This window comes from Sciurus vulgaris, assembly GCF_902686455.1.
Source record: "Sciurus vulgaris genome assembly, chromosome: 10".
NCBI lineage: Eukaryota > Metazoa > Chordata > Mammalia > Rodentia > Sciuridae > Sciurus > Sciurus vulgaris.
The window spans coordinates 41,193,545-41,220,562 of record NC_136470.1 but is presented as its reverse complement, the minus strand read 5'-3'; the positions used below and the strand labels follow the sequence as shown (position 1 = coordinate 41,220,562).

Genomic DNA, 27,018 nt, shown 5'->3' with positions numbered 1-27,018 from the left:
GTAATATCTTTCACATATTCACAATTCTAAAATGCATATGCAGCATTTACTCATTCCAAAAAGGTGTTTTACAGTACCAAATAAATTAAAAAATAAACACTATCATCCCTTTTAGATTTTTCACCCATACAACAGCATTAAACCAAATGTGAAAGGAGTACGGCTGAACCTTATGCGTGATTCAAAAAGTATCACAAGTTCAGTGATATAAATTATGTATGCATTATATAATTGGTGTTTTTTTTTTTTTTTTTTTTAAAAAAGGAATATGGCTAAGCCCAAAGTACCAGTGTCCTTGTCCACGGAGATTCCCCTTTTCTAAATAGTCTGTGGTGAGCAGCAAAAATTCAGATTTGCTCTTTTCTTGACCTGACACACAGCAGGAAGTTAATATTTAATATTTTGAAGGATATTTTTATTCAAAACAAACATTTGAAACTTGGCTCATATAAGATAGTCATATCCTCAAAAGAGAAGAAAGTAAGAAGAAAAGGAGAATAATATAAGGACTAAGAAGACAGTTTCCTTTTCTTCTGAATCTCAAAACTGTTAGAATTTTGTGCACCCCATAAAAGCAAAAAGATGTAGGTTTATGTTTTAGAAGACAGAAAAAAATACATTCTTTCAATAGGCATTATTTGAGAAGTATATAAATAAAGAGGTTAGAACAATGTGGTTAAATATTATTTTATGACATTTCTTGATTTCTATCAACCAATTTGATATCTTGCAGAAAATTTTCTAATACAAAAGTAGAATTTTAAAACCTCACATTAAAGGCAAAATAATATCAGGTTGAATATGTTTGAAACATCTCAGCATGAACTTAAAAATCAGTGAAAATATAACTTTGTGGGAATAGATTTATGTCAACAATTACAACTTATAAAAAATTAAAATAAAAAAGTGGCAAAATTCTATTTTAAGCTTCTGGAATGTACAAAGCAGAAATTTTATTTCAAAAAAATTTCATTGTCCAGATGAACCAGTTTTCAAACAAAATTTTTATTACAAGATGTACTTTTAGAGTGAACTGAAATAAAACTCATTACATTTTCAGTATCAGAAGTATGGAAAACATTGTTTTAGTTTACCTTTTTAAAGAAAGGATTTAAAAACTTGATCATGAGTTGTTTTTATTTATCTGTTATCTACATGTAAATTCCACAGCCTAATGTAGGCTACATAACAAAACAAACTTAAATTTCATTGGAATGGACGTAACGACCATCATTGCATAGTAGTGAATGCCCATGATAAATAAACTAAACTGAAAAGTATTTTTTAGATCAGCTGATCAAACATGACCTTGAAATCATAATTTAATAGTTTGGATGCTACCCTGGAAGAAATGTCCCATTTTTTCCCTAATAACCTTATTCAAGAAGTTTCAATATTCCTAAAATTTATAGTAGTAGGGTCTGATGAGATTATCTGGTTTGAACAAAAATTTAACAGTTGAAATAATTGGAATAGTTGGCCGACATTGATATATTAGTGGGCCAGTTTTTAAAGAATTTGCCTTTGCATTTTATCTTTTCACTTCTGTTTTACATTAACGTACTATTACGTAGAAGATCTTTAAGCATCCTTTTTTCAAGGGACAAGTGGAAAACATCTGAAAGGGTATTTTAAAATAATTTGTAAAATGTTTATTGTCTTAATAATTTATTAAGTTAAAATCTTCTTTAGGAAAATTACTGGTCACCAAGGAAAATAATGCATTAATATATCTCTTATTATGCTCCTCCTGTGCAAATTTTTGTGTAAATACTTCCTTTTATATAAACATTACTACGCAGACCAAATTCATCACTAATGAAAAAAAAACATAAGTAATATGGCTTACTTTGGAATTAATTCTAACTGAATAAAATGAATGAATTCTCAACCTGATTCTTAGCTGACATTTTTAAACCAGTTATTTTCATAGGACTGTACTTAGATAACTCACACTGTCTAAAGGACCTTACTATGAATCATCAAGCAGTGTCCTAACATTATATACAAATAAAAATATCCCAGTGTGCTTTTACCATTATTCACATTGAAGAATTTGCAATTCAGTGTTTTCCTTCAACTACGTAGCCTGTAATGGTCTTAGATTCTTCCCATATCCCCCAAAATTACTGATGGTACTTTTCCATTTAACTGATGCTGCTGTGTATGAAATATAACCAATCTGTATTACAAAAGTGGAAAATGTGGAAGGTCCTATCAAGAGCTCATTAGCAAAAGTGTTGTTTTATCTATTGTTTTTTAATTTTCAATACTGGCATCATCATTCATTGAGGTTTGACCGTCTAATCAATCATCTGGAAACAGTTATAATCTTTAATAGATAGCATGGTGATAAAGCAAGCTGTTTTCTATATATCAGCTTCTAAATTATATCACAAACCAAACAGCAAAGGTTCCTTAAAACGTTAGACCAGAAAGGAGGACATAATCTGATTATGCATGACAAAAAACCAAATTCCATTTGTAGAATGATTTACATTGTTTATTATTTTAAACCAGCTCCCACTCCACCTTTTTTATAATAGGTTAACTTTTCCTTTTCTGTAAGGCCATAGTTGTTTGTTTGGTTTTTTTTCCTCCAATTTTGTTGCCCAAACATGTTTTCACATAAGCAAAACCGAACATGCTGCTATTAATTGTCATAAAGTTTTTGAGAATGTGGTTTTCTGGATAACTGGTACTTTGGGAGTTTTATAATAACCCTTTTGGAGTCTAAGCCAGCACATCTCCTCTGCAAGTTCATTCTAGAAAATGTGCTTTGTCTTTTATCTTTAGTAATCCGAGACCACTCTAAAATTAAGGCCATCAGGGAAATAGCAAACTGATGATGCATTTTCTTGTAGTGCTTTTTTCACACTACTGCTTGATCGACAGATCATTCTGAAACATTTTTATCAGGCACCTGTAAAACAGAACATGTCTGTTAATTCAAATTTTATATATGTTCAAAAGGAATTCTAAGTCAAATTGTATTAATAAAAAGGCAAGCTCTTTTTTTACTCTTTTTTTTTTTTTTTCCAACTGTTTTCTTCTGTTTTTGTAATACTCAACTTCACTTGATTTATATTCTGGCATGCAGATGAAAAAGCATTTCCATAAAAATTGTTTTGTTTCTAGAATTTTTATTACATTAAATTTAGAATGAAGAAAAGCCTCTGACATAGTGGAAAAAGTAGGATCAGAATATACAAAACCTTTATTCAAGTTCTGGCTTCCACAGATTTATTGTCCTATGCCTATTCAAAACTTAACTTGTGAAATTCAGTTGTGTGATACATAAAACAGGAATAGTAATATCACCTAACAGGGCTTATGAATTAAAGGAAATAATGTGTGGGGTGGTGTTTTACCGTCTATGCTGTTATTATTTTAGTGTTGATTATTTTAGCCCCATAAAGATCTATTATACCTATATTTATGGCACTTCATATTTCTACAGATACATCTACTGAGAACATAGAAGACTTACTTTCGTCATCTGAATCAAATCCAAAGAGTGTCTGACATTTCTTTTGTGCAAGGTGAGCCTCAAGTGCTTCTGCATTACAGTAGGTGGTCAGGCATTTGCCACATCTTAATCTTTTCACTGATTTTTTATAAATGTTATCTTGATCAGAACAGGCATCTACTCTATCAGTCAGAAATTTTCTGCGTTTTGGCATACTAAGGTACCGTTCATCAAGGTAACTTGGAGGCAATGGTCTGACATATGGCTTTGTTAAAATTAAGCCATATGAAGTATGTTCACTTGCAAGATTTGGTTTAGATGGTGCCTGAGATACTGGCAGGGTATGTTCTTGTGGTACAACAGAGGGTAAAATAGAACCATTTTCTGTCCTGATTCTGTTTGCATCAGTTTTCAAAGCAGGATCTGATGAAACTAGAGGTGTTTGCTCTATTTCACTGTGTCCATTCACTAAATCACTAATACTACAACTAGTTTCAGAATTTGGCTCTATGTCAGGCATCTTTTGGTCTATCAAGCTTATATCTGAAACAGTGTCATCAGAATGTTCATTTCCATTCTGGACTAAACTGTCTGATTTGTTTTCCATACTTTCTATATATGTCTTTGGTTCTGTAGAATCTTTCCTTGATTTGCTAGTAGAAACAGGCAAACTAACAGTTTGTTTCTCATTACTAGATGAGTCTTTCTCCAGATGATTAGAATTTGAATCTGTATGAACATCCAAAAGAACTGCTTCACTTGGTTGTACAGATGATTCTGGTGTTTTACTTAAATAATGCTGAGCCTCATGTTCATATAGCAGAGGAAGATCTTCAAAAAGCTCATGGCATTCTGGAAAACTACACTGAGCTTGAAATATCCTGTGACTTTTTGTGTGCTGGGCAAGTTGGAATGGCAGCTTAAATGACTCATTGCAATTAAAATGCAAACAAAAGTACACATTTGGATAGCTGTGTCTATTAAGGTGATCTATAAAATGTTGAGAATCTTCAAATTGCCTTTGGCAAAATTTGCATTTTCCTTTGCTCCACTTCATTACTGTCTGTCGCACATTTAAGTCAGTTGGATGTACAGTTCTTGCATGTGTGTTTAGAAATCCAATTTTTTTAAATATCCTGACACAGCCTAGAGCAGGGCACTTAAAGTTTCCTTCTTGATCTGTAGCATATATGTCTTTTGGATGGCACACAGTTCCATTGATTTTATGAAGCACTGAAGTTTCTTGATTCAGGTCATAATCATCATCTTCATAATCACCTTCCTCATCTTCTTCCTCCCCGTAGTCATCCTCACATTGAGGTAAAGGCTCTGAAACATTTAAAGAAGTATCAGGATTGCCATTTTCAATAATGTTTTCAATCACTTCTTCTGGTACACCTAGGGGAATTTCAATGAATTCAGCCACATGCTCAGGAATGACTTCTTTGTTTCCATCACTGGCAGCAGTCAGAGTCCCTACTTCCAAATCCATGTTATCAGTATTTCCATTTTCAAATGAAATGGAAGGACTGGAATAATTTATTTCCTCTAAAGCAGTGATTTCCTGATCATCCTGTTGAGCTGCAGCAATTTGCTGTCTCTGTATCTTCTTAACATGATTCTTCAAATGCTTCTGCATAAGTCCTCTGTTCCTAAATTTCCTACCACATATTACACATGAAAAACTGCCTTTCTTCTGATGAGCTTGGGCATGCCTTACAATGTGACCACCAAGAAATTCCTTGTTGCATAGCATACACCGATGCCTAGGAACATTGTGATCCACTTTGGAAGTATTAAGAGTTGTAAGGTTTTTCTTTGTATTAATATGACCTCTAGGTTGCACTCCAGATAGATCATCAGCATCAGTCTCTCCAGTACTCTGATCTGTAAGAGAGTCAAGCCCTTCATCTAAACTTTGCTGTTCCGTTGTCTTTTTTAGATTACCTATAGAATTTTCCAGTGTACTTTCATTTAGAAATCTAACTGCTGATTTATCACTCAGTAATGCCACACAGTTTTTCTTAATCATTACAAAGTTCCAAAATTCAGGATCAAAAAACAATCCCTTTTTCAAAATTGGAAGTAATTCAAAACGAACACGATTTTGAACACTACTTGTGCCTTCATTATATTCTTCATCTGGACGTTTGTAAAGCTCTTCAACAGTATGATAAGCTTCTAAGGAACGCTCAAGAAAAAATATAGAGAGCGCGCAAATCCTGAGGATCTCCAAATCATTTGGCAAAAAATGTGCAATTGTTTTATAAATTAGACATTTAGTCTTAGGATCATCATGAAGGTCAAGTTGTAGAGCACATCCACAAATTTCAACACAAATTTGCAAGCCTTCTTCTTCAACCTGTAAAAAGAAAATATTACTACTAAATAACTTTTTTTTAAAAGTGATTATACTGCTTTTTCTTAAAAAATACAATTCTGAAAGGGAACCATTTAGTACACAGTATTGCATTGTGCAATTTTCCTTAATTTGTAGCTTTAATTCCTGTTTATTATTATATTTGTTTTTTTAAACAAGAAATCTGGAATAGGACTTTAGTTTTCACTTTAACAAACTCTACTAACCATAATAAAATACTTCATAAGCTTATAGTGATTAGGATGGCTTACAAATGCAAACTCTTGCGCTTTATTACTTTAATTCTTTGACAGAAGGGTTAACTTGTATACAGTGTTAAGAAACAAATAACTTTACGCCAGACATGCCTGTAATTCCAGTGACTGGGGATGCTGAGGCAGAAGGAACACAAGTTCCAGGCCAGCCTTAGTAACTTAGCAAGACCTTGTCTAAAAGTTTGAAAAATTAAAAAAAAAATAGGGAGTACCTCAGGGTAAACAGCCTTGGGTTCAATCACAGTTCCAAAATCAAAACCCAAAACTAATATGGAAACTTTTGTAATGCTATACTAAATATTACATATTTTACTGATTAATACTATTTTTTATTTTCAGTTCTGGGAATCAAAGTTGGGACTTCACACATGCTGAGCAAGTGTTCTACCATTGAACTACACCCCACCCCAAGTAATGTTTATCTAAATAAAGGGGAAATGCAGTATACATGAACAGGGCAGTTACCAGTTGGCAGTCTAACTGAATATCAGAATAATAAGTCTACTGGAAACTATCTGAAAATAATTCAAACTTTAAAACTTTTATTAATTACTCAAAGACAAACATAACAGCTTTTATTTAGGAATCTGTTGTTGATCCATCTTAAGTTCAACTTAAAAATAATTTCTCTAATAATCTGGAAGAATCTAAATACTTGTTTGAATAGGAGAAGATACCATATTAATATATCTTTATAGATTATTATATATAATATCTTTATATATTATTATATATCTTATTCCAATAGGACAAGATACCACATTAACATATCTTTAAAATCACATACACACACATACATCCATATATATATATATACACATATATATATATATATATAGTGCATATGTTAAATGTCATACTGCCTGCATATGGTTATAAATTACAGGGAGGAACACTATTTTGCCAGCCTCATGCCTTCTTAATCCCTTACATGATGTCAAACCCTGCTTAACTACTTAACAGTTCTACAAACAGGCCTTAACTACACAGACAGTTCCCACTTTATCCAGGTAGCAAATTCCTACCAACTATTCGTGATTTTAGTATCAGTTCTACTCTGCAATCAGTTTTCTTGATTCATTTTGGCCTGTTTCTCAAGGTAATCACTATTCTTTCCATTGAGAATAACTTAAAACCTAAGAGGCATTTATGTATTGTTTTATAATTATCTGTGTATATGCCTACCTTTTAATTCCTAAATCATAGGCATAGTATCTCATTCTTCGTATCCTCCCTATAAGGTTAGTACAGAAGTTGGTACATGGTGACCACTGAATAAATGTTTGCACAATGAATGGTTATCAGATCTATTCTACTGACTTTTGTTTGCCCCTATAAATCCATCATCTTGGGCTTGGAATCCTTTCTGAACTCAAAATTTTTAAGTCTATTACAATTAATTTTCCCACCTAGATTTTCCAAGTACAACAAATTCAAAATCCACCAGTTTAAAACATAATCCCTTCTCTGCCTTTCTATAAAATTCTGTCTCCATCCTCAAGTTTAAAAATTTTAAGATCATCAAAAAAGGACATAGGCTATTCCTTACCTGAAATCCTTTAGTGTTTTCAGAATTATGAACTGAAGTTACAATGAGTAATGAGCAATCAAGTCCCTTTAGGAACAACCCCTAACCCCTACTATCTCTGATTAGTCTCAACTCCCATCCATTTCACCATGTTTCTCTGTTCCCCTATTAATGCCACCAGAGTTGTGAAAAATAAATGAGGAAAAAGTGTTCTATAAACTACAAAATTTGCTACAAATGTTAGTACTATCTTCATCTGTTAAACAAAACCCAGGCTAAAATATCTTCTCTATGAAACCTTGGTAGATACGTCATTTGTGATACCTCCTTCTGAATTCACTATAACTATGCCTCTTTTCACAGCACTGAAACACCTGAATGATCTATTGGATAAAACCCTATTTAGTAGGGCATAAACCATTAAGCATCATATTTTTAATGTTTATTTCATCTTTGAGTATTTCCTCTTATTATGTATTCTTAATCTAACCAGACACAAGAAAGTAAGAAAGCTCTATAAATAATCATCAGAACATAAACTTTATATAACACAATCTCTCAACTTTTGGTACAAATGAGAACTATATATAAACATAGAGACAGATAAATAGATACATATGGCTACATCTTGATTTTTAAAAATGAAGTCTTATCAGTGGACTCAGATAAACATCATATGTTAAGTGTTCTATATCATACTTTGTTTCTATGCAGGAGATGTAACTTTGACAATACATTTGAATAATACTTCACTATTCAGTAAGGGTACCATAAGTGCAGTTTAAAAAATTAGAAATAAAAAGCAAAGCAAAAAACAAACAATGCTGCCAACTTTATATCATGGGAACATGATTACTACATGGTCACACATCTAATGAGTGATGTGATAATGTGATAAATACATAAATACATAAGAAAAAAAATCAAAATGTATTATTGAACAGCTGCCTCCTTACATATTTAAGAGTAACCTACATAAATACTGAATTAAGTGGAGCTAGAAAGCGTAGGGTAGCTTTATCTTTCCTGACTTTGTATTGAAGGTCTTGTTGGTATTTTGGGTGAAAGTCATTAAAAAATAAATATATATTATTTAATCGATGCCTATATATATATTTAAAAGTAACCCACATAAAGAGTTAATTAAATGGAGCAACAAAAAGAAGGATGGCCTTATCTTCCCTATCTTTCTATTCAAGATCTTGTTAATAATATTTGAAGGGAGAAGTTAAAGGATCTACAGAATTTATTTTCATGTCTATGTAAAATTTGTATGTTCAATTATATTCATTTGCAAGTGGCCCAAGAAAAACTTGATTCAGGACTATTTTAAAAACAGGCAATAAGTTTTTATAATTACTTCAAATAAATACTTTAAAAACCTGTCTTTAAGTTTCAAAAACCTCCCAGAATTGTTCCCTTTGATATAAACACCAGTGTTAAACTATGAACTAAGCTTCTCTGTGACAGTGAACAGGTATGCCCTATAGACAAGTAAAGGTCATTTGCCAATTAATATTTCACAAATGGAATTTAGGATAATGTTAAAAGTGACAAAACATATTTAAGAGATAACAGCTTCTTATTGAAGCAACTGTTCCCAAATTTTTAGTAAACTGACTTTTTTCTATGTTTCAGTTTTTTCCTTATGTATACCCACATTGGGAGATTGAAGTTAGGGGAGAGGAGGATGTAATACACGGAGAATGGAGCCTTAAAATCCTCCTTACTTTTGATTTTATAGTCAAATAAATTTTATAGGAGATTCGAGTTTCAGTGAATTGTCATTTAAATTTAATTTAAAATTCAAGGGATAAACATATCCTATTTACCTCATCTTTAATGATTTTCATGAAAGGAAATATGACTCTCACATTAGTTGCTGTTCTTAAAAGCTGGTAGCATTGATCTACAAAAACTTGTTTTGAAGGATTAGATTTAAGCTGTAGTTTACTCCATATGAAAATCAACTCCCTGTAAATGAGAAAAAAAAAAGAGAAATATCAAAAATACAGTTTATTCAAATACAGACATTACCTATCCTTCCCTGAGTCTAAAGTGCCCTGGAAAAGACATACATGAAGTGGGTGTAATTGTGTATGCTGATCCCCAAGCTACTTCTGCTACCTAACAGAAGCTGGGAGAAAAAGAGATCAGAAAGTACAGTTTTGAAGTGATAGGAATGAAATCCAATCATATGTTGGCAGATATTTCTAGTAATAGATCAAAAGAGAAATTCTAATCCCAATGTACAAATGTTGATATAATTTTAAAAAGCCATGAACTTTGGTTTACCCTACTTTTAAATTTAGAATCCAATGTTATAGACAATCTTAATCTATTAAGGTAACAAAAGTAATATAGATTAAAAGTGTAAGCAATAGTATTGATTCTGAAATTGTATGTTTTAAATAATTACTTTTGTTAGGTTATAGTATTTTTAAGCAGACAAGCTATATACCATTTAAAGTATTTCAGAGGTAGATACCTTTTTAAAATATAGCCAAGCTTAAAGGATGAATAAGGCTAGGAGCAGTGGGCTCTGAAGCAAAGGTAGAAGATATAAATGATGTATTTGATTATCACATTTTAGCAAATTAGAATTCTTTAAAACTTGTCATAAAAGCATAAAAGCATCATAATCTAAAAGTAATACAATAACTTATGAAAATCTGCAGCCATTTACACTAACTCAGCTCCTTTCCTCATGGGGCCTGAGTGTGAAATACTTGCAAACAGCAGCATCCTCAGTGATATACTCAAGTGTGTTGCTTGTTTGGATTACCCTAAGGATCCTTTAGAAATAGGATCCAATGGATCTTCCTGTCTCTTAGGCTGTTCCTAATCTAGGGCTTCAGACAGGTATTTGGGAAGCTTTTGGAAATCCCCAGGGCACAGTGATCAGAGTTTACACTGACCAAATCATCATGTCCACCTGCACCAAGTTTCAGAAGAACAAGGAGCATGATGTGATTGAGTTCTTAGCCAGGGCTCAAGTTCAAGTTCCCTGGTCACCAGAAGATTCACATCTCAAAGAATTAAGTTTTACCAAGTTTAGTGCAAAAATATGAAGACATGGTGGCTGAGAAGTGGTTCATCTTGAATAGCTGTGGGTCATATACATCCTTAATTATGGTCCCTGGACAAGTGGAGGGCCCTGTGCTTGTGAGGGCTTCCACTTTGCTGCCTGCCCCCTTTAATCATGCCCACCAATAAATCCTCCTTCCTGCCCCCCCCATTCGATGGACACCTTGACTGCTATATGAAGGTAAACTTAAGAAAGACAACACAGAAAACATAACACAGAAAATAACAGAAAGTAAAGAAGTAAAATCAAAATTCCACCTCTATTTCATACTAGCTGTGTGGGTGTTTTAGTCCACCACACATACTCTTTTAGAACTTTATCAGGTTTCACACTTTTCTTCCAAATCTCTAACTTTTACTTGTTTCAGAATTTCATGACTGTGTATTTCAATTTAGATTTCTTTCTATCACATTAACCCACTTAGAATTAATCATATTCCTGTTTGTTTTCCAACATATTTATATTTCAGTTATATTTACTCTCAGCTCTATCATTCTTTCCCAGTGCTATCTTAGGCCCTTTAATTTTAAGCATGTACTTCTACAGTGGTTGCTAACCAGATTTGTTTCTAGCCTCCTTGATCATTCCACTTAGTGCTTATGAAATACGATACTTAGTGTATTAGCAACAGAAACATGGGTGAAAAGGATCAATATTTGAGCCTTAGGTAGTCTCCTAGGGTGGTTTTCTCACTGTCGGTAAAAGTGCTTCATTTATTTTCACCATTGTTTCGTTGTTTATCCTGATTGCACTACTTGGAAAGTACTCATTTCAAAGACTAGTCATCTTTCAAAGTTTCTCTTCATGAAACTTTCATGAATACCCCAAACTAAAGTGGAAACTATTTCAGAAAAGATCTCGTCCCTCTTACCCTTCATTCTCTTCATACCTTTCATATGCTTCCTTGTGTGTGTTTTATAGGTTGCTTTCCCCCAACTTTTAATACATTATAAATCACCTCAGTGACATGTTGTACATTGGGAGTAGTGGCAAGAATATATAATTGGGAATGAAACCCCAAAATTTCAGTAACACATTAAATACTAATTGGAGGTAACAGTGAGCCACAGTTTCTGGGAATAGCCTTAGTACTACAAGGGTGAAACTCCCACGGCCATGTCTCCTATGTGTCCTCTCTTCCCTCTGAAGATATTATTCAGGAGTAGGAAACTGACCCCAGTCAAGCTAGAGTCCCTGGGGTGTTCTCAGCTCTAAAATTATGAAACCTGGGGACTCTTGGTGTCCCTGCTGATCAAGAGCAGGAGACACTAAAGCCAAATGACAGAAAACAAATTTTTGAAAAACACTAGCAATCTCTGTGTCTGTGATAGCAATGATCCCTGAGGACCAACTGTCTCTCTCTGCTCTTGTGTCTCATGTCATATCCCAGTATGCTATCAATAAATATTATCTTTCCTTTACACTACTGAAATGCAGCTTACTTCCAAACAGACTAGTATAAATCCCCATACTGTATTAGCTTTGTGGTGTTTATCTCTTTCAGCTACAGTTTCTTACACATAACAACTGAAATTATTCCTATTCAACATTTTTTTAATTTAAAATATTATTTTAGTGTTTGAAAAGAAAGACTAAATATATTTATTTCATTAAATGCTTTTGTTTTGAAGTTATCAAAAGACATATCTTTACTGATATTCATATAAGTAACTGAAATTTCAAAAATAAGACTGAAAAGCTAGTGCTCACTTAACTTTATTCAAGAGCTTTATTAAAAGAATTAAGAGAGATAAATGAAACACATAGATGAAATGTCTGGCATATACTGACATTTAATCACTAGTTTCTTATGTTTGTTTCTTGTCTTTGTAATCTTCATAGTACCAAGCACTAAGATTTAGTCAACAAATATTTTTAAGCTGATAATCTTGTAATTTGTGTTTGTGGGTGGCGGGGGGAGTAGTGGGAATTGAACCATGGTCTCACACAGGATAGGCAAGTACTCTACCACTGAGCTACCCCCAGCCTGATAATGTGGCAACTATTATATTCCTAAATGCTGAAATGTCTTGAGGGACTATATGAAGAGAAACTACAAATGGAATAAGATAAAAGATGATGGTGGACATTACAAATAAGGAGTATTTTTATGAAAAGGAGGATATGAATGAAGGAGGCAGAGACAGATCAACTATATTTAAAAAGGGCATAGTTCTTCAACAGATTTTAAAACAAAATGATAACTGAAAATCATAAGAGAGATATTCTACTCAATATCATACAAATGAATGTTTGACATGTTGGAAATGTATGTTTGTTTACAGCTTATTTAAAAAACCTGAGATTCCTCTCAGTCTAAGGGCACAAAATGAAGGGGTTTTTTGTTTTCATGTTTTTTTATACTTTTTGTTTTATGACAAAAATCCTTATTTCTCTTTTATTTCATTTGAGTCATAAGAAAACTTGGTAAACAAAATATTCTAAGATCCTAATAAGTTTGCCAGGATAGGGATACCAGATGGATTTCAGCTTTGTAACAGGCAAAGCAAAAATCCTGGCACATGGTTGTAAACCTCCATTTTGAATGAATTTATAAAATGAGATCTTAGTTTTACTTGTATGTTGGATTTTGAGGAAAAACAAGAAAAAACACCTTGAAAACCACTGATAGTCTTCATTTAGAGGACAGGTTAATAAAGCTTAGTTTTCTTTTAGTCAGAGGATCCTTAAGAAAATAGCACTCATAGGTAGCTTATAAAGGGCCCTATTAACTACTAATATAAACATCAAATTACCTAGTTTCAAGAAAAGACAATAATAGGATCTACAGTCACCCCTACAACAGTTTCTCTCTCTCTCTCTCTCTCTCTCTTAATTTGATGCTTTTATAGTAGATACTGTTTAACACCAGAGGCTGTGGTTTGAAGCTGGCTAGGTTTGAATCCTGGCTTCACTATTAAACTAAATGGCTTGAACACAGTATTATCTACTCCATAAGACTGTGGATTAAATGAGATAATCCATATATAAAACATAAAATATAGGAAGCACTCACTAGATGTTAGAAGTGTTTATTATTTTTGTTATCATTAATGACGGTGAAAGAGAAATGGGGGTAGTACCTTGCCCTATTGGCTTGAGATAGAATAAAACTAGATTGTGGACCTGGTTCTGTCCACATACGGGGGACATGAAGGGCAAGCCAAAATAAAACAGACAGTACAGATGTTATAGGCTGAAAAGAATCCTCCTCTTCAAACTAAAATAAAAATCAATGTGTAGAATAAAAATATCAAAACTTGGCATATTTAGCCAGAGTCAGCAGTGCGCATCAGTACTCCCAGCAACTCAGAGGGCTGATGCAGGAGGTTGGCCAGTTTGAGGCCAGCCTCAGCAACTTAGTGAGGTTCTAAGCAACTAAGCAAGATCCTGTCTCAAAATAAAAAATAAAAAGGGCTAGGAATATAGCTCAGTGGTAAAGTGCTCCTGGGTTCAATCCCTGGTACCAAAATTAAAAGACCAACAAAAACAAAAATCTCAGGTTATTCAGAAAGAAGGGTCAAAAAGAGGCGTAGAGAAATCTTTTCTGGTTAGACAGCAGGAGTCACACACTCAACTTCTATTCTTCTGCTGTCTGTGGCCAGTAGCTGGAAGACAGGCATTATTCCATTTTAAGGTCCCTCCTTAAATAACAGAAATTGGTTAACAAAGAAAAGAACAAAATAAGCATATTTTCCTGGGTTTTTTTTGTTGTTTGTTATACTTGATTCCATTCACTTGTGTATGAGTAAATTAAAAGACTAAAGATACACTATTTAGCTTGCTAGATCTATAAAGAACATACATATTCCACAGGAAAAGAGCTACTATTAACAGCCATGACTATATTCCATTTCAGAATATAAAAAATGATAATACTTTTAAAACGATTTAAAAGTTCACATGTCTCACTACCACCTCCTGATCTCTTCCACTATTTGCAATTCCAGTTGACATGGTCAGTTTTTCAAATTAAAAATATTAACAATTTAACTAAAAGTATACTTCCCTTGAAGACAAGTGTACTTCTTTCTAGGCCCCCTTCTATTATTAGCTATTTGAAAATTTTAATCTGTAAACCAAAAATGGTCAAGTATGATTTGGAGCTATATATCTTTAGAATTTAAGAACTTAAAATTTGAAAGCACTGTTTAAAAATCCTACTAACAACTTTTAAACAGTTTTAAAAATTTTTTTTAAAAAATTCAATTTCAAACATTGTTTTACTATAACACATCTTAAGCATTTAAACACTGAGTTACATGATTATTTTCTTTCTAAAGTCTCTAGTTTTTACAATATACTATTGTTGTTTGCACAAAAGTTTTAAAGTAGCTTAACATTTTTACACAATATTAAAACAGATATGAAATCCAAACTCTGCTAATCAATTCTCCCTCTCTTACCCATCTTATCATTTCATTTTAATTTCCATATTAGGAATACTTACCAGATACAGTACATATCACCATTCTGGAGCTGTGGAATAAGAAAGGATTCACACAGTTGCAAAGCTAACACAGTCTTGCCTTCTTTTTCAGCGTTACAGATGATATCAATTCCACTCTTACAGTCAGTTTTCAACAAATGCTGTAAGAGGAAAGGAAAAACCAGTTCATATCATTAAAAATGTCTAAAAAGCTAATTTCAATAAGTGTTTACACAGAAGAAAGTACTTAGATTTCTAGTTTCTTCTTCAAAGATAATGATGAATTACAGAGAAATACTTTAATGTTTCTCATTTTTTCTGCAATAGCACTTTCATTTTATAATGAGTGCTTGTAATTTCATTAATGCTTATAACCTGTATGCAAGTAGGTTCCATATTAGGAAAAGATTCATTCCTTAATCTTGAAAAAATAAATATGAGCTTTAGCATTTTAGTACTTTTTATTAATTTCATTTATTAGTTTCATTATTTGCTAATATCAGATTCTAATTCAACATGAACTTAAAGAATGGTGTCAAAAGAAAACATATCTAGATAATGTGATCTTTAAATCATTATATAACTGCAAAAAGAATTCAACAATAATGAGCTACCCCTTTCCCCACCTTTTTCAGTAAGGTTAAAATGGTCATTGGCAAAAGTAATCCCAAACAATACCTCACGGAATAGCTGGTCTTCCACAGGTGACATAAACAAACATGTGAAGAATGCTTGATGGAAGTACAAGTCTTTACTGATTTCTGGATGATTTATACAAGATTTAATAAGAGCCATTGCTTCAGGTATGCGTTCACAAGCAATTAGGTATCTGGCACGTAGTTCAAAGAACAGTGGATTTTCAGAACTTAAATATTTGTTCACTATATTAAAAAGAAACAGACTCTGTTACCCTCAAGAAAAGATTCTCTAAAACTTTGTTGTTTGAAACGTCACCACTAAAATATATCTGATTATATTAACGAGTTCTTTAACTAACATTTTCCTTAGAAAACTTTATTTATGGAAAGAATTTTCAATAGTATGGTTGGAAAAATGAAAATAAGAGCAATACCAAAACTGCATTCAAGAAATATTTGCTGATTTCTTCTCAGTCTAAAAAGAAAAAATAGAAAAAAAGAAAAAAATACCCTAAAACTAAAATTTAAGAAAGGGAAAATATGAAATTTTCTTCTTTTAGTTTGATAATGTTTCAAAGTGTACTCTCTATGATGCCTTTCTAGTCTCGAATTACATGGTTTTTCTTACAGTCCATTTTCATTACTGTAAGATTAAAAAGCTGAATCCTAAATTATCACATTAAACTACACTAATTCAGATTAATTTGAAATGTAACATAAATTAATGAAAAAACAATCATGATATATTTTATTAATTTTTAAAATAAAATTTATCCAAAATAGTGCCAAATGAAACTGCTTATTCACATATGTTCATGGATCACATAAGGCTAATTACTAATTTATACCTACTTTCACAGAGTCTGAAAATATATAGGCACCCTTAACTATATAAGTTTATTTAGACCTAACAACAACCTTATGACAGGTATTATGTTATTTATGTTGTAGGTAACAAAACTGAGTCTCAGAGAGGTCAAATGGGACTTGTCCAAAGACAAAGAATTTTTAAGTGGCAGGATCAAAATTGAACTTTAATTTTATGACTTTGAATCCAAAATTGTTTAATTACTTTCATATGTTTTATTAGTAAAGTGCTTATGAGTAATGTTTTATTTTGGCTTAAACGTTTGCCTTGTACTTCTGGTTACAATATGATAGGCAAACACTGATTTGTAGTTAATACATAAACTTCACCCTAGTCTTTACTGTAATGATCACTAACTAAAGAAGAGTTATCCATTTTAATAAGGCTCTAGCAGCTTTTCCCAAAGTGAAGTTTGCTAGTGTAGTTATGAAAGGAGTATTTATTATTCTAATCTGATATGCAGTCTAATGGGCCATTAGCCCTCAGACCAAACAACAATAGGTCTGCTTTAGCTCTGACTCAAAGAAGGCTAAAAATTCCCATAGAAGTCCAAACTTTCTTCTCCCTTGACCTTCCTCCTTTTGAAGCTCTTTGTCCATCTCCTATCTCCTAGGGCCACATTTCCCAATAATCTTTGCCTTTCCTATATTAGACTCTTAATACTCTTCCTAAATAATCCAACTCTTCCTCCTCAGTTAATACTGTCTTTCTCTCCTGTTTTTTTTTGTTTGTTTGTTTTTTGTTTTTTGGTTTTTTTAATTCCTTTTCAAGATCTACACACATCAAGCACAAGTCTCTTTTGTATCCCTTGGGTTCTCCATACCAGTATCACATATACCTTAGTTCTTTTCTTAATGTACTATCTCAAATATCCCATCCTACCCTACCACTTTGCACTACTTCTCCTGGTTTTATCTCTATTTTCTCTCACTATCATAGCTCTACATTTGTATCTGCAGGTGCTTTATTCTTAAATCAGAGAATCACAGCCCCCTTCCCCATTCACCTCCACTCACAACCTACCCCTCACTTCTGGTGTAAATGGAAATATCCTAACCTGCTCAGCAAAACCTAGGGTATGAAGTATCTTTCTCACCAGACAAGGACTTTACTGGTTCCAGGGTTGTGAGTTCTTTTTTCTCTGGCTTTCCTATAACTGCACTTTATAGGCTCTCTTCACACTTCGAAATGTTTCCCACACTTTCGTGCTTATTCACTGCTTCCAAACATACATTCTAGGTTTTGGTGATTCAAAATATTCTGAAGTTCAAAACAGTTTAATAATAGGCGACACCCCATCATACCCCCCCAAAAAAGAATTAACTAGATGACAGAACCTACTGATTCAAAAAGAAATTTTGGCCCACAAGGGTCCACAGGAGGATCTGTTTGACAGGAGGTGATGTCAAAGAAGGATATAGGTAGTAAGGGAGTGATATAAAACTTAACTTCTATTAGTAGATAAAGTTTAGGGAAATACTGCTCTATGATATTTGGAATTAGTATTAAAATGTATTTATTCATTCAATTAGTCATTCATTCATTCATTGTGTGGTCATTCATTCATTCAACAAATACTTATATTAAATAACTACACCAGGCACTGGACTAATTGTAGAATATACAGTACTGGTGAGAATAAATTCAGAGTTCCAGGCCTCATGGAGTTTCCTATAAGGGAGATTCCATGTGGTTTCATGAAAAGAAAGTTTTTCTTTTTACTTTTATAAATATGGGTATTCCTACTTAAACAGATTTTAAAACTATAACTGAAGTGATGAACTCCTTTTAAATAAGTAATGTTCAGCAAATATATTCTCAATTCTCATTACTAGAAATAAATGTATCTCATCTAATGTCAAAAATCACTCTGGGCCAGGTCAGAATAAAATTTAAACATTCTTCATTTGAAAATAAATAACTCCATTATTCAGTATTATAAAATAAGAGAAATGACTACTGCTGCTCTAATTAGGAAACAAAATTGTGTTTGCTTGTCACAAATGTTGGTTTTGATTTTTGAATCTCCTGAAGTACCTATCTCCTGAGATGCTGGCTGGGCTTTAAGAACAGCTTGCAACACTGGATCTTCCCATGGGCCACCATCTCTAATGATTCGAGTCACCAGTTCCAGATTCACATTTCCATATCTGCGGAGGTGATTCTGGCATTCCTAGGAGAGAAAAATCATTTTGGCTTTGTGAATTTAAAGGGATAAAAACTAAACTTAATTATCACTGCCAATAAAAATCACTGATGGCCAAATGAGACGGCTGTTAAATTATAAAAGAGAAAGGGGTACTATTGTAACATGTAGGGTGACAAAACCCCATTAGTACACAAATTGGCCTTAATGCCAAAGGTTACACAATATGTACATAAATGGACTTAGAAAATCCCATTAAAACAGAGATGAAGTGTAACCCAAGGGAAAAACTTAGAGAAATGCATCATTTCTAGGAAAAGAACCAGGTTGCAAAGAAACTAAAAACTAAATGTTCAGTTAAAATTATGTTAGGACTCAAAAGTTCCAATGGCAGGCAAGAGCTGAACAAAAGGATGTGGAGTGAGCCCTGCTCAGTATGCATACTCTGGTTTGCAGGTAGACACAGATCCCCTGCCCTGCCCTGAATTTATGCCAAAAATCTAAGTTGTGGTAGAAAGCTGGAAGATGGAAAGTTCTACTCTCTCTTGTTGAGTAATTAGATATGTAGTTTGGGGGTGAAGAAATGACAAGTTGAAGAAAATCTAACCTATAATGTGAAAAATTTGTATGAGGTTTAAGATATACGTTGGTTAAAAAGATATATGTTGCTAAAGTGAGTAATAATGGGTAATTTGTCTACATTATCTGTTTTTTTAAGGATATGTAAAATGTTTTTAGAGAATCTGTCATCTTTCATTATAATATGGATCTTGCAATAGAAGTTGTGTTTGTAAAAAACAGTTCATATTTGGGAGAACCTGGTTTACTGAATTTGATTCTAATAAATTTAATTAGATTTAAATGTACAAGATTTTCTTGGCTGATCATGCTTTTTGATTCATTATACTATACTGTTAAGTATTGTTTTTAAAGATGTTTCAGGAAATTCAGTCTGATAATTTCAAAAGATTAACTAAAGTCCCAGTGAAAGTATTATTTTCTATAATACTAAACTGAGCTTGAAGCCTTAAGAAAAACACTAAACAAAACGACAAACTGACAATGCTAAAATTTTGAATATTAACTGTGAATCAATTAAAATACAAGCAATTGCCAGAATTTCTTTCTGTGCTCACAAAATACTTCAGACATTAAAAACTTGATGCAAATATTCATGATAAAAAAATATTTCTTTGAAAATTACACTTCTCAGATGAATCATTAAGCTACATATTCAAAGTGACTATAAATATTTTACTTGTATTAAATTGCCATATTCTATCATTTGAACAGTCCATATTGAACTAAAAAAGTGATTTCTATATGCCACTTAAACTTCCTGGCTAAAACATACAAAAGAGGAGGTTTCATTTGTTTTGTAAGAAAACGAGGCAAAAGAAATGAAAGTTTAAAAAAATTAGTATTTCAGTCATATAAGTCAAAGGATTGATTGTTAAGTCCAAACATCATGAAATAAATTATCTACCAAAAGTTATTTAAGGGTATACCCAAATTAAAACAAGCAGGCAAACAAAAAAATCCTATAAACAGAGGACAAATTACTTAACCTCTCTGTGTCCCCATTATTAATTAACAGCACCTATTTCACAGGATTGTTGTGGGGATTAAATAATAATGTATGGGACAGTGCTTGGTTATTAGGCATTCAATAAATGTTAACTTTTATTCCTTTTACTGTTTTTTAACGTTTTGAAAAAGTATTTTATTTCAGGACATCCAGTCACCTTAGCATTAAAAAAAAAAAAAACAAAAAAAACCAGACTTTACTATTTCCACATGTGAGCATGTAGAGAATGCATAAAAAATAAGTATAAAGTTATTGGTTAACATAACACATTTGGAACATAATAATGATCTGTGGCAGAACTTTCATGGTTAAAAACAATCATCAATTTTAAACCTCATGAGGTAGACAAATAGTACACACACACACACACACACACACATATTATTGCCCCTAAAGTTCAACTATTAGGAAGCTGGCCTTCAGTCCAATCAAAACAAGAAATAAACTGGACACTACTCCCTGAGTTACTGGTTAGTCTAGTTCTACTGGTGAGCCCCTGGACAGTCCATTTTTCCAGCTGTCTAAGGGTAGATGAGACACCAATTATGTAGCCATTAGTGCTGGAGGACTTAGACTAACTAGACTTAGGTCCAAGTCACGGTGTAGTGCCTATTTCCTAAACTTGACTGAAAATAAGAAACACTTGGAGGTATTGTTAAAAAAGATTCTGGGCCCCAAGTTAGACTACTGAATCAGATTTGTAGGGGAAAACCTTGACAATCTATATATTTAACAACTCCCACTTATAGGCAACTTTGGATACTTGGGTTTAGGGGTTTTTTAGAGATAGGGTCTTGCTGTGTTGCCGAGGCTGGCCCCAAACTCTGGCCCCAGTAACTTCCTGCCTCAGCCTTTTCTTTACTAAGACTATGTACACATGAAACCATGCCAGTAGCATTCTTTTTGACACGTCCATTTAATGTACACTGCATAAAAGTTATCATAAATTATATACCATCAGTCCTTCTAGTAAAAATTAGTAAATTAGCTTGTATTCAAGTTTTCTAAAATAAAAATTAATTCTAAATGGTAGCTTTGTTTTTTTGTGTATGTACTGTTTTTTTGGAGACAAGGTCTTGCTCAGTTGCTGAGGCTGGCTTTGAAATTGGCGAACCTCCTGCCTCAGCCCCTGAGTCACTGGGATGGTGTGCTTCACCATGCCTGGCCTTGTATGAGTACTTCTTGAGTCAGTATACCATTATTTTGGAAACCACTCCTATTGGAAGTAGCTCTTGATAGGAAACAAATGAAATAAAGATTTCATTGTGGTCTATTTAAAAGGACAAGATGAAAGAGAACAAGTAAGTTTGAAAAAGTTTTTTGATTCTTCCTTCCTTTAATAGTATGTGGCTCTTTTTGTATGATATTCAATTTAATACCTCCAAAGTGAATAAGGAAGAACTTAAATCACTGTAGAATTCAGTTTATTCTCTTCTAGGATATATATGCAAAATTTTAAGGGATGTTTACTTAAATAATGAATTGGCATGTATATTGACTTGATCTTTTATTGTCATCTGTCTACCATTGTTATTACCTACTACACTATGCTAAATATAATCTCCTTAGATACTTCCAATCAACCTAATGTTTTTACCAATGTAGAAAGAAAACACAACTCTCTACCTTACTCTTCTTTTAGAATTCATCATGGGATGGGCTTGATGTTTTACTCCAGAAGACTTTTCTTCCCTGAACTGGCTGCCATTATAAATATGGCAACATGTATCTGTAAAGCTGTACATTGATGTTTGGATCCTTCAATATGTTGGCTTGAGCTCTTCAGCAGCTTATTGTAGAATGAAATTCTTAATGCTTTCACCTTACATATAAGAACATCCAACTACCTATTCATTCACCTATTATACACCAGGAATCCTCTTCTGCAGCATGATATCTGCCACATATCCCAATTTCACTTTGTATTTTCTTGCCTGTGCCTTTTCTTCATATCACTTTCTTTCTCCTACAACTTTAATAAAGCTCTCTAAACCCTATCTTTCCATAGTCCTAGTTCCCCTGAGAAGCCTCCACTGCTTCAACCCACAATAAACTTAATTGTTCTCCTGCAGCAAAATCTGTACCATTTAACTCTTCTGGTACCTATCATATAAGAGGAAGGTCATGGATTATCATCTTATGTGTTAACATCTTACTTTCTTAGGTTGTTAACTTTCTTAAAAAGGAATGTGACAAAGATACCTCTTAATACATTTTTGATGAACAGTGTTTTGTGGCAATAGTAACAAAAACAGCATGGTATTGGTACCAAAATAGAAAGGTAGATCAATGGTACAGAATAGAGGACACGGACACAAACCCAAATAAATACAATTTTCTTATACTAGACAAAGGGGCCAAAAATATGCAATGGAGAAAAGATAGCCTCTTCAACAAATGGTGCTGGGAGAATTGGAAATCCATATGCAACAGAATGAAACTAAACCCATATCTCTCACCATGCACGAAACTAAACTCAAAATGGATTAAGGACCTCGGAATCAGACCAGAGACCCTGCAGATTATAGAAGAAAAAGTAGGTCCAAATCTTCACCTTGTTGGTCTAGGATCAGACTTCCTTAACAGGACTCCCATAGCCCAGGAAATAAAAGCTAGAATCAACCACTGGGATAGATTCAAACTAAAAAGCTTTCTCTCAGCAAAGGAAACTATCAGCAATGCGAAGAAAGAGCCTACAGAGTGGGAGAATATCTTTGCCAATCATACTTCAGATAGAGCACTAATCTCCAGAATATATAAAGAACTCAAAAAACTCTACACCAAGAATGCAAATAATCCAATCGACAAATGGGCTAAGGAAATGAATAGACACTTCACAGAAGAAGATCTACAAGCAATCAACAAACATATGGAAAAATGTTCAACATGTCTAGTAATAAGAGAAATGCAAATCAAAACCACCCTAAGATTCCGTCTCACCCCAATTAGAATGGCGATTATCAAGAATACAAGCAACAACAGGTGTTGGTGAGGATGTGGGGAGAAAGGTACACTCATACATTGCTGGTGGGGCTGTAAATTAGTGCAGCCACTCTGGAAAGCAGTGTGGAGATTCCTTAGAAAACTTGGAATGGAACCACCATTTGACCCAGCTATCCCACTTCTTGGCCTATACCCAAATGACTTAAAATCAGCATACTACAGAGATACAGCCACATCAATGTTCACAGCTGCTCAATTCACAATAGCCAGATTGTGGAACCAACCTAGATGTCCTTCAATTGATGAATGGATAAAGAAACCGTGGTATATATATACAATGGAATATTACTCAGCCATAAAGAATGATAAAATTATGGCATTTGCAGGCAAATGGGTGAAATTGGAGAATATCATGCTAAGTGAGATAAGCCAATCTCAAAAAACCAAAGGTCGAATGATATCGCTAATAAGTGGATGAGGACACATAATGGGGAGAGGGAGGGTTTAGTGTTAGGGTTAGAGTTAGGGTTAGGGAGGGGGGCAAGAATGGAGGAAGGAAGGTCTGTATAGAGGAAAAGGAGGGGTGGGAGGGGTGGGGGGAAGGGAAAAAATAACAGAATGACTCAGACAACAATACCCTATGTAAATTTATGATTACACAAATGGTATGCCTTTACGCCATGTACAAACAGAGAAACAACATGTATCCCATTTGTTTACAATAAAAAAAATGCTAAAAAAAAAGTTTTGTGGAAATCTGTGTGAAGTGGAAGCATATGGAAAATCTATGATATTTTGAATTAAATATAGATTGCAGAGTAAAATTACATCAAATTCATAGGTAAGTTACTGCAGCAAATTGAAGTAAAAATGTTAAAAGGTCTTCAATAGGTTAATTTTATGAAATATAGCCTTTAAATTAAAGCAAAATCTTTATAATACTTTGAAATGAAATGAGAATGATCATATCTTTCATTTTTAAACTTTCATTAGTTATTTTATGGCAAAGCACTTCAAAAAGTTGTAATATTTGGACTGGGGATATAGCTCAGTGGTAGAACACCTGCCTGACATACATGAGGTCCTGGGGTTCAATACCCAAAAGCCATCCACCCAAAAAATAAAGTCGTAAAATTCAAGGACATTACATATTTTTTCAAAAAGACAATTATACTAATTTTCTGTGCTTTTCTATATGAGTTCCTAAGGAGTATTTACCTGATGTTTTTGAAAAAATCAAAAACAAAAACAAGTTCTTAGTTTGCCCATATAAAATAAAGGGAAGAGTTAACAATGAAAAATTTGTTTTTCCAAAGAAAGTTTTTATGGAGAAAATAGTTTAAAATGAATATTTGGAAGTGTTTGTATCACTACATGATCACTGATGCTGAAAAACCAGTATGTTACCTATAAAAACTTACAATTTTCTGTTGAAAAATCTTTGATTTGGGTCATTTTAGTGAGTTTTTAATTCATTTTTAAAAACTGATAAGTATTAGACTGGAAGGTATAGCTCAATCGTAGACAGCTTGCCTAGCATGAGGCCTTGGGTTCAATCCCCAGTATGTGAGAGAAAGTGAGTTAGTATTCAAAACACTGATTTCAGTAATAATAGATATTTCCTAGTCAAATTTCAATAAAACCATTGGCATAACTGGTGAAAGGTATTTTAAACTAAGTGTTCTGAAATGATTTTTCATTTGATTGTACCAAACCTATCCTCATTCTCTTCAGCTATGACAGCAGTTAAAAATCAATCATAAACTCAGCAACTCGGGAAGCTGAAGCAGGAAGAACTCAAGTTCAAAGCCAGTCTCAGCAACAGTGAGGTGCTAAGCAATTCAGTGAGACCCTGTCTCTAAAAAAAATACAAAATAGGGCTGGGATGTGCCTCATTGGTCAAGTACCCCTAAGTTCAATCCCTGGTACCCAAAGGGGGGTGGGGGTGGGAAATCTACGATCAAATTAAACTGAACCTAAAATCATATTTTGAGTCATTATATGAAAATGTATTAACAGTTTTCATAAATAAAGCATACCCAATCACACTGCTGTCAGTTTCTATACTATTAAATTAAAAACAAAATTTTATATTTTAATGTACATTTAATAATGTATATAGTATTAGTATATGCACATAATATACACATAATGAGTACATGTGCTCAAACTTTTTAAAAAAATTATACAATAATACAAGTCTGAAAATTCTTGATATTAGGTATTATTTGTTTTTATACTTGTGTATGGGGTCATATTTAAAATTTGTCTTTGTAGTCTACTAATCCTAACATCATGTCAGTTTTTAAAAATATCTTCTGATGTGTTCCTTCATTGCCATTTCTGCAATTACTATTCCAATCTAGACAAACTAAAGTTTCTTATCTACTATCACTCAGATCAGCAAACTGAAGTTTCTTCATCTCTTATCTCCTCAATAAGGCAGGCTTCAGGTTTTCAAATGTTAAGATCATGAATCTCTTAATAGTAAAAATAAAACATTTTTTTAAATCTGCTGCTTTCCCATGTACATTAATGCAAACACATGGTTATATCATTACATATAACAGATTAACGAATACATCCTACTAGAAAGAATGCTGGGTTGAGAAAAGACCTTCAGCACTTATTCTGTTTCCATAAACTTCATCTCTTTTAGAGCTGTTTTCAGATCTATAAAAAAGGACTTGGATTAAACAATCTTTTTTTTTTAAGTTTTTTTTGTACTGGGAATTGAACTGAATGGTGCCTTACCACTAAGCTACATCCCCAGTCCTTTATATTTTGAGACAAGGCATCACTAAGTTGCTGACGTTGGCCTCAAACTTGTGATCCTCCTGCCTCACCCTCCCAAGTTGCTAGATTTATAAGTGTGTGCCACTGTGCCTGGTTGAATTAAACAATTTCTGATGTGAGTCCCAGACTCAAAATTATAAAAATATATGGATACTTATAAATGACACAGACATTAGATTATTAAAAAATACTTAGGATCATGTACTTAGTGAGCTATTTAAGATACCACTTTGGAAATTTTACAAAAAAAATGAGTAAATATGAATAATCATTCCCTATTTAATAAACCTGATTAGTTTTTATATCTGCTTTTAAAACTTAAGTAAAAATGTAAATTTTCTTAAAGATACAGTTTTATTTGAAGGGGAAGCCAATCATAACTAACGTAAGTCAGTTGAAAAAGCACAGTCAAATTTCAAAGTGAATTGGTGGCTGCTATGCTAAAAAAGAAGTATGACCCTACCATTAGCATTTTAAAATAAGTAATGAATTAATATGGCTGCCAGCCAGGTGCAGTGGTGTATACCTGTAGTATCAGTGACTTGGGAAGCTAAGGCAGGAGGATCACAAGTTTGAGGCCATCCTCAGTAACTTAAGAGAAACTCTGTCTCAAAATGAAAAATAAAAAGGACTGATATGGGATTATAGCTCAGTAGTAAAGCACCCCTGGGTTCATTCCCTAGTATCAGAATTAAAAAAAAAAAATACATGGCTACCAGAGAAGTGCTATTGTCATAGTTTTAACCTGTAATAATAATATGGGCCCTGAAGTCTTAAGGTATATAAAAGATTTATTTGAACATGATTTCCCACATAAAGAAATAAACCAAACATCTAGCAGAAAAAGCACTGAAGTCTATCTAGAGAACTGAGCTCCATTGCTGTCTATGC

General features: G+C 33.1%; 1 protein-coding gene across 2 annotated transcripts in view; it reads right to left on the bottom strand.

Annotated features, from left to right (window-relative positions):
- Positions 1-2,576: 2,576 nt before the first annotated feature.
- ZNF654 (zinc finger protein 654) overlaps positions 2,577-27,018 on the bottom strand; it is a 91,346-nt gene continuing 66,904 nt past the window's right edge. Inside the window, exons 4-9 of one of the 2 annotated variants that reach the window (XM_079155725.1) lie at positions 18,692-18,827; positions 15,827-16,029; positions 15,170-15,309; positions 9,464-9,605; positions 3,491-5,831; positions 2,577-2,923 (exon numbers count right to left, since the gene is read on the bottom strand). In XM_079155725.1, the coding sequence (XP_079011851.1) occupies positions 2,916-2,923; positions 3,491-5,831; positions 9,464-9,605; positions 15,170-15,309; positions 15,827-16,029; positions 18,692-18,827 (2,970 nt within the window). In that variant the 3' untranslated portion in view covers positions 2,577-2,915. The remainder of the gene's footprint in view (positions 2,924-3,490; positions 5,832-9,463; positions 9,606-15,169; positions 15,310-15,826; positions 16,030-18,691; positions 18,828-27,018) is intronic. The other variant, XM_079155726.1, reaches the window with a different exon arrangement.